Source organism: Centroberyx affinis, unplaced genomic scaffold, assembly GCF_046629955.1.
Source record: "Centroberyx affinis isolate AG114_WGS23_722 - 3 ecotype Tasmania unplaced genomic scaffold, CSIRO-AGI_Caff_v1 ptg001432l_1, whole genome shotgun sequence".
Taxonomy (NCBI): Eukaryota; Metazoa; Chordata; class Actinopteri; order Beryciformes; family Berycidae; genus Centroberyx; species Centroberyx affinis.
In genome coordinates, this window is record NW_027279908.1 from 23,130 (window position 1) to 32,500 (window position 9,371).

Below are 9,371 nucleotides of genomic sequence, written 5' to 3' on the forward strand. Positions count from 1 at the left end.
CAGTCAGATCAGTTTCACTTCACTCAGTTCACAGTCAGAGAATACATACACAAAATCAATAATCAATATTCTGATGAGGTTGTTTCTCTCCTTTTACATTCCAGTCATTTCTGTGAGTTAATCCAGACAAACTCCAGTCAGCTTCAGCTACAGGCAGCCAGCAGTAAGGAGGTCAAAGGTCAGAGGTCGCAGCAGGCTGACAATAGAAGGAACCGGAGAGCGAGCGTGGAGAGACGAGCTGAGAGAGACGGGACACAGGAGAGATCAGACAGAGGGACAGAGTTTCACTTCATAATCAGTTCTGATCATCAGATTCATAACAAACTGCCAGTCAGTTCCTCTGCTGCTCAACATGGAAACTTCAGCCTGCTGCTGTGTGGAGGAGCTGCTGCGACACGTGACTGAACGCGGAAGCGGAAACAGAACAACGAGCTGGCAACAGCTGAGCAGCAGCAAAGATCGTCTATTCTCGAGATGAATCACTCAGTAGTGTAAAGAAAAACTGCCCAACCCTCCGGCCTGTAGCGGTGGGCGTCACCCGGCAGCTGGTCTGAAGTCAGATTTAATATTGGAAACTCACAGTGAATAAGATCTGAACTCCATTAACTCAACAGTCGGTTCTACTGAACACACTGCACAGAACCACAGAACCACAGAACCACAGGCACTGAGGGACAGAACACAACATGCCACACATCATATTAAAATTACACAGAAATTATACAGAAAAAATGGAAAAGTGTTGCAGGAGGTGAAATAACGATACAAATAAAACTACAAATACAGATGCTCATTTTAATTTTAAGCAGATTCTTGCAGTAAAGATATTTTCTTTGTGTTTTAACTTCATGTCACTCTTCTCACTCTGTCAGTCACGGTGACGCGGTGACGCGGTGACGCAGTGACGCACTCTCTTCCAGTAAAACAGGTAAAGTATTTATTCAGATCACTTCCTTGACGGGTTCGTGATTCCCGGAAATGGGTTCAGAGTGAGACCTCTTCGCTTCCTGCTCCTCTCTGTCCGCAGCTACAGCACAGCTAGCAGCGGGCTAATCCGGCTAACAGCTAACAGCTAACGGCTAGCTAGTGGCGCTATGATGGCGGAGCTGGTGCAGGGACAGGCCTCGATGAGCCAGCCGGGGCTGAAGTCAGACGGCCTGGCCGATGCTTTCCAGAGGGCCCGGCAGGTAACAAGTCCGCTGGGGCTCCGCACACACCCGATCCGGGCCGAACCGGGCCGTTTAGACCGAGCCAAAGCACTTTTATTCGGATTCGCCCGTGTCTGCTGCTGCTAGTTCTCTGCGCTCAGCAACACACATACACACACATACACACACACACACAGACACACACTAGCATGCTAACTAGCTCGGAAAGCAGTTCGGAGTCGGACTTGTTGCTGGTTCTGGACTCTCCGCCCGCGCTGACAGCGTGTCGGAGGGAGTTTGGGGAGAGTTTGGACGGCTGTCACCCCGGGCGGAGCGGGCTGGGACCGGCCAGCGCGCGGCGGAGCGGGACAGAAGTTTGGCCACACGTGTCACTCAGACAGACAACCTGTTGGGTGCTAAACCTCCGCGAGCCGGAGGACTCGAGCCCACGACCTCGGGGTTACGACCCGCGAGCGAGCCGCACGGGCCGCGGAAAGTCCCTTTAATTGTGTGTAAAAAGCCTCGTCCGCTTTCCAATAGTTAATATGAGAGTCGGACCCCCCCTCCCCCCTATAGGCTGCTGTTTACTGTAAGTTGGGTAAAGTAGGCTGGCGTTATGCAACACGGTGGAGCCATGTCTGCTCTGGAGGTGTGTCCGCTCCTATAGACCCGCACTCTGCTGCTGGATCCATACTCACTCTGTATGTAAGCCTGACTTTCATACATGCAGTGTGTATGTGTCCTGGTGGCAGTCAGGACAGAGTGTGTGTGTGTGTGTGTGTGTGTGTGTGTGTGTGTGTGTGTGTGTGTGTGTGTGTGTGCAGAGCAGGTTAACCTGGCCGGGCAGAGTGGAGCCTGAACTCAGCTCAGCTTCTCATCAGTTCAGCCGCTTTGTGCTGCTGGGTCAGGGTTATGGGTTATGGGTTATGGTTCATGGTTCTGTCAGTAGAACCATGTGGTGGTTCTGGGTTCTGCCATCTGAACCGATGAGAACGAGCAGATTTTATTTAACAGCTCTGACAGACCCGGCAGAACACAGGAAGCTGTCTGTGTTTATTTCAGGATTCTCCACATTATCAGCATCACTATTCACTTTTTTTGCGGCGGCTGTTTTAAGGAACATGATTTGAAAATGTGAGTTTGGTCTGAGTCACACCGGACATCACCGCTCAGCTCAGAGGAACATTAGTTTGACTATTTAATGTGATTTTTGCAGATGTGAGCCGTATCGTGATATTCATCGATATCGAAAAAATACTTACGATCGTGATATTGATCTCAGCCACCTCACCCAGCTCTGGTCCAGTCAGAAGCTCCAGGCTGATCTCAGCTGATTTTCTGGGGATCTTACAGATGTTTCTTCATATTTGTGGTTGTTTGTGTCGTCATGACGCCTCCTGCCTCAGCTCAGCCTGTTCCTGCACACAGAGCTGGAGGAGATTCAAACTGACCTGCAGTCAGCTGTTGAAGGGGTTTCTGACCAGGAAGTGAACACCTGTCCTGCGTTCAGCCCCGACAAAACGTACCAAGCGTTTATTTAAAGGGAAACGGTGGAGCTGAACACCATGTTGTGTTAGGCAAGCGCTGAAACTACGGCAGCTGAGGAGGACATTCTTCTTCGCGTTCTTTTCGAAGAATTTTGGGAGCCTGATGAAATCGGTTTAAATGTGTGTTCAATACTAAAACACACTCAATGTTCCAGTCACTGCTCTCTCCATCCAGACCAGCAGAAACATCCCAGTGGACTGAAGGGTTTGTGGAAACTGCTTCCTCATTATAGTGATCCAACATTTGACTCATTTGCATTTCAGGATGACAAGGCAAACATTTCAGGTGAAGGATAATCCACTTCTTACCTTCAGACTCCGTTAGGATCTATATGAGCTAATTATTTTATTATGAGTGTTAGGCCTATCATTATTGCCGATCACTGTTGTGATATGATATTGTAATATTTACCATTATATGTTTAGAGGAGTAGAGTGGAGTAGAAAAGTTTATGAAAGAGTCACTCCACAATGTTACATACAGCAAAAGATACAAACATGTCTTCTAGTTAGTTCAGTTGTTGCAGACAGGAAGCTGCAGTGGACACATGTGTAAAGGACTTCTGTTGATCCATTGTGTTCACTGACTTTTTAATAGGGCGGGGTTTATATACACGTGGCTGCTGATTGGCTAACAGCTCTGACACGCCCACCAGACCAGAGACAACGAACCTCAAAGCGTTTCACAGCGTTTAGAGGAAACATGACGTTCAACCCGGAAACCGAAGCAAAACGCTGCGCACCGTTTTCAGACTGAACGAGCCCCTGGTGATGTCACATGATGTCATCGCTCTTCCAACATGGCTGAACAGAGTCGCCCGAGAACGAGAGAAATGTGTGAGCACTGTGGCTGTCGTTTGATTATAATCAGCTGTTAATTTATTACAATCAGCTGTTATTTTCCTACCAAGATGGCCGTGTGCTGATGTCACAGAATACTGTGAATTTACATTCAGAATCAGCTGAAGTAGCAGATTGCTCGCTAGCTAGGCTATCGCTAGCTCCATTGCTAACGTTAGCCTAGAAGGCTGCGGTGTGCGGAAACGTTCTCCGGTTCTCCGACCATGAAGCTCGAGAACATGAACGAGTCCGAGGGACGAGTCGCGTTCCGGACTCGGAGACCAGAGCGACCCGACAGCTGATGCGGGTGAAGCTGGTTCCTCGCAGACCGGATCTGTGATGCTGAACCGGTTTCCTGCTTCACTCCCAGTCAGCTGCTCAGAATGGAGCCGGATCGTCTCGGCTGGCCTCCTTCAGGTCCTCTGAATGAGCAGAAAGCAGCAGCAGCTTCATGAGGTTTTGTTTTGGCAGGAAAACAGTTCCTGGGTTCATGTGACTCTGGGATCCAGACTGACCCAGCAGCAGAACCTGTTGAGTTCTTCTTCAGTTTGGGGAATAGAACCTTCAACCTGTCAGTGCTGCTGCCTTGCTCCGCCTGCCAGGCCGCACAGCAACACTTTAATTCTGTTTTTCACATTTTGTTTCCGGTGTTGTGGAGGTCAGAGGTCAGAGGTCAGAGGTCGCTCTGTAGTTTCCCCACATGCTGTTATGAATTGAGTTTGCATTTCCTGTCTGGTGTTCCTCCTCTGACATCACTTCCTCCCATTAGCAGAACCGAGACGTTCCGAACTCTGAACAGGTCAGTCAGTCTCTTTCTAATACCAGTAACCAGCCGGAGAACCTGTAGAACCAGAAACCAGCCGGAGAACCTGTAGAACCAGTAACCAGCCGGAGAACCTGTAGAACCAGTAACCAGCCGGAGAACCTGTAGAACCAGTCTGAGCAAATGGAAGCAGGAAGTGTTTGGTCACTGGCAGACTGTGTTGATTGGTTGTCATGGTAGCTAACGACGCTCGTTAAGACAGTAGATTGGGGGCGGGAACACTGAAGCATCATGGGAGTTTTTGACAGATCTGATCAGGTCAGACTAGTAGATCCGTGATCTCATCAGGTTGATAATTACTATGATTACTATTATTATTATTATTGTTATTAAGCAATGTTCAAATTCCCCCAGTGTTAATAATTAAATGATATTATTAGCCTTATTAAGTCTATAGATACACTACTACTGCTTCTAGTGCTGCTGCTATTAATAATAATATTAATGTTTTGTTTTAATGAAAGTCACACAGTGCTGCTGATGTATTAAGTTTTAATTTCAGCCTTAAATCTGCAACAGGTCTTTAGATAATGCCAATAATCCCCCTACTGATAATAATATTACTGTCCTGTTGAGAAGAGCTGCTAATGCTGTTCAGAGTCAGGAGAGATTTCCTGGTCAGGTCAAGAGGAGGAGGAGGAGGAGGAGGAGGAGGGGGAGGGTGGGGGGGGAATCAGAGATAAGAGGAGGAGAAGCAGAATGCCTCCACAGTCCTTTCTGCTGCTCTTTTCTCTTCCTCTTTGTTGTTGAGACGCTCAAGGTTACATCGCTGCCGTCGCTCTGTGTGTGTGTGTGAGTGTGTGTGTGTGTGTGTGTGTGAGTGTGTGTGTGTGTGTGTGTGTGTGTGTGTGGTTGTATTGTTGCGGTGTTTCGCAGCTATGTGCTCCAGCCAAGGTGAGGTCAGCTAGGCTAAAAGCTAATAGCTGTCAATGGGTTCTAGTGCTGTTGACTCTTTGACTCTGCAGTCAATAGAACGACTGAAAGACTGGAGAACCTGCAGAACTCTGAAACAGCTTGAAGGCCTCCTGACGGGCGACTCAGTCCACGAGAAACCCTGAAACACCTCCAGATATTTATAGTCTGACATGAGAAAATGTTTCAGGATGTAAAACCTCAGCGGTAAACGTCAGGTTTTGGTGTCAGTCCCTCAGGATCAAAGAGCGAGGGCTTCTTTCTAGAGCCGCCATTTTGCACCAAGAGATGTTCAACAATCATACAGGGAGAGATCCATCAGAGAAGAGGAGAGAGACCAGTTTCTCCACCACAGGAGCAGGAGAGAGACCAGCATGCACTGCAGCAGAGAGACAGGCTGGGTCTGAGTGAAGGGCGACGACACTTTTTGATGACTGGAAAAACCGGAACCTTCTCTGTGGCTTGTCGAAAGGCATTCTGGGTAATGTAGGGAACCAGTAACTGGAGCAGCAGGAGAAGCAGGTCGGGGTGAAGTGTGTCATCAGGTTCAGGCTCTGCAGCTCGTCTAACTGGATGTTCCCCGCTGCCTCAGCTGTGGGACTGGTGCAGCCAGGAGGTTCCTCAGGTTCTCTGGTCAGTGGTTCTATTTGGAACCATAAGAACTCCAAGAACCCTCTGATTGGTTCATATAAGGGCGTTTTCACGCCTGCGCTTTTAGTCCGGTTAAATCGGACTCTGGTTGGTTTTCCCCCTCGGTGCGGTTCGTTCGGTCAGGTGTGAACACAGTCATCACACTCGGGTGCGGACCAAAACAACCGAGACCCTTTAGATGAGGCGGTCTCGGTCCGGTACCGAACGAACTCTGGAGCGGTTCGTTTGTGGTGGGAACGTGATCCGACCTCGATCCGACCCGACTACCAGGTGAACTCAATTTACTCCGCAAGTTTGAGCTAAACGGCTCCTGTAGCAGGTACAGCAGGTACATACAGCAGGTACAGCAGGTGTAGCCAGTAAAGGATTTTCAAGACGTTTCCTCGAAGTGCATTCTGCATTCTGCTGGTCCAGTCTTGCCTGGTATATTGTAGTTGTAGAGTATTTTGCTCTGGAAGAAACCAGAAAGTTCATTACAGTTTAAGATATTAAATTATTAATGTAAACAGTTAACAGGACCAACATGGCTTTGCATTCAAATTTCCTCAACAAGGCAATACAAGCCGACCAATAATGTATTCTCCTTTATATTGCTCAGCTGAAAGAGGCAGTTAATTAAAACAAATGTGTAAATGAACTGCTGCAGAGAGACTCCATCACACCTGAATGAAGACTGAAGACAGAATAAACTAGAAGTTCAGAGGAAAACCTCCAACACTGAACATTTGCTGTTACACCCAAACACATAATTTCTATCGCTTTAATTTAAATTAATATTTACATTAATATATAATGTGACCCTGTAAACATGCCCTTAGGATCTGGAATCAAGTGTTTACCTCTATTAGTTTCATAGTTATGGATTAATAATGATAATTGTCCAGTGGTGGAAATGCCGATCCGGTCACCACCAAAATCCAATCAGCTGTTCTTTGTCTCAAGGACCATTCCAGATCTCATGGAAATCAGTTTGTATTTTTTTGAGAAATCCTGCTGACAAACTAACAGGCTGAAAACGAAATCTACCTGATGAAGGGAATAAGCAGAAAATAAAAATCAACATGTGGATCTGAAACTAGCTGTTAGCTCTTAAACTAGCTGTTAGCTCTTAAACTAGCTGTTAGCTCTTAAACTAGCTGTTAGCTCTTAAACTAGCTTTTACCCATTAAACTAGCTGTTAGCTCTTAAACTATCTTTTACCCATTAAACTAGCTTTTACCCATTAAACTAGCTGTTGGCTCTGAAACTAGCTTTTACCCATTAAACTAGCTGTTGGCTCTGAAACTAGCTTTTACCCATTAAACTAGCTTTTACCCATTAAACTAGCTGTTAGCTCTTAAACTAGCTTTTACCCATTAAACTAGCTGTTGGCTCTTAAACTAGCTGTTAGCTCTTAAACTAGCTTTTACTCATTAAACTAGCTGTTGGCTCTTAAACTAGCTGTTAGCTCTTAAACTAGCTTTTACCCATTAAACTTGCTGTTGGCCATCAAACTAGCTGTTAGCTCTTAAACTACCTTTTACCAATTAAACTAGCTTTTACCCATTAAACTAGTTGTTAGCCCTTAAACTAGCTTTTACCCATTAAACTAGCTGTTAGCTCTTAAATTAGCTTTTACCCATTAAACTAGCTGTTAGCTCTTAAACTAGCTTTTACCCATTAAACTAGCTGTTAGCTTTTAAACTAGCTGTTGGCTCTTAAACTAGTTGTTAGCTATTAAGCTACCTGTTAACAAATTTCTGATCAAACGCTTATAGTTTAATAGCTGTCTGCTGTGAAACTAGCTGTCAGCAGACAGCTGATTTCTGATCAAACAGCTATAGTTTAAGAGCTAACGAACTACTTTCACTGAAACTAGTGGTTAGCTCAGAGCTAGTCTCAGAGCTAACAGCAAGTTTCAGAGCTAACGGCAAGTTTCAGAGCCAACCGCTAGTTTCAGTGAAAGTAGCTCTGAAAGTAGCTCTGAAACTAGCGGTTAGCTGCGAAACTAGCTGGTTTCAGAGCTAGTTTACAACTGTCTGCTCTAGCTATTTGCACAGAGGCATTGGCAATATATTGTCTCTCATAGGACGTTTCACACAAGTGTTTGTTGCTCACAGGTTGGCTAGTGTTGAAGGGCCCGAGGCTAGCTAGTGCTAGCTCCTGTCTGAGCTCTGTGGGGTGTTTCCTCGGCGGTGGACCGACGCAGCGACATGTTCAGTGTTGCTCTGTGGGTTTCAAACATGACAGAGCTCCTGTGAAGCTAACGTTACTTCATGGTCGCTGTTGCTTTCCTTCTCCGTTCTTCTTTACTTAGATTTATTGATCTCCACTCAGCCTGTGTTCGCTCTGTCCTGTCTGTGATTGGCTGTTGGTGTTAAGTTTGTCGGCGCCCAGAAGCCTATTTTTGTTGCATAATTTGCTGTTGGTTTTCTAAGTTTCTGTGTAGAAAGTAGTAGGGCTGTCCCGAATACCAGTTTTTGGGCTTCGGAGCTTCGGTTGTAATCAACAGTGAATATTCGAAGCTTCAGCCGGGGGGGGGGGGGGCTTTCCACACACGGGTAACAGTTCACCTGACAAACAGTTCCTCTTCACAAAAACACAGCGCTGAAAACATACTTCACATACATAAAACTTCAATTATTAGCACAGGCTTTTATTTGCTTCAAACACTGAACTCAACCAGCCTATATTTGGGACAGGCGTTTAATTCCGAGAGAGAGAGAGGCGAGCTAGAAAGTGAATGAAGAGAGGGAGCGGTGGTAGCAAGAAAGCCGGTGAATCAGAGAAATTAAACGTTATTTTCTGCATAGAGAGAGAGAGAGAGAGAGAGAGCCCCGTATCAAAATACCGGTAGCTACCTTAGAAAGGATGAAAGCAGAAAAAAGATCAACAGAGAAATGTCTTGCTGCTGCTTCTCCTGAGTTTTGTTCAGCAAATTTGAAACTGACAGCTTGAATTTCAGGTCGTACTTTTTTCTCTGTGATGGTGATCAGCAAATGTGACTGACGTTTCAATGCAAGTAAAAAAAAAACCCGCTTCGCAGCGTCAATGGCAACCGGCTTCTAATGGAGACCGGCCTTTATTTGTCAAAACGTGGAGCCACACCAGGCCAGTAAAAGGGACCCGGCGTATAATTGAAGTTTTACAGTATAACATAAAGTTAGAGACAAGGGCTCAGACAAGAGACTTCCCCTTACAAAAGTAAACTCTGACTCCGCAAGAGTGGAAGTGTGACGTCACTATATAGACACCCAAGCAGCGATCATTATATATAGAATTACATTTAAAAAAACGAATATCCGAATCCCAAAATTGAAAACCGAACACCTACCCAACGAAGGAATATCCGAATAGTCGAATATTCGGGTCCAGCCCTAGAAAGTAGACAGACGGTCCATTCTGTGATTTCTGGTTCTAATATCCAGGAATGAGATGTGATGATGTCAGAGTGTTACACTAAAATCTGTG

The 9,371-nt window shown here is 46.0% G+C and overlaps 1 protein-coding gene across 1 annotated transcript in view; it reads left to right on the forward strand.

The window, feature by feature from the left end:
* Positions 1 to 519: 519 nt before the first annotated feature.
* The window catches only part of LOC139650037 (far upstream element-binding protein 3-like), a gene marked incomplete at its 3' end in the record, with an annotated part of 10,498 nt that continues 1,646 nt past the window's right edge, over positions 520 to 9,371 (forward strand). Inside the window, exon 1 of the mRNA XM_071526568.1 lies at positions 520 to 1,187. Coding sequence (XP_071382669.1) covers positions 1,095 to 1,187 — 93 coding nt within the window. The remainder of the gene's footprint in view (positions 1,188 to 9,371) is intronic.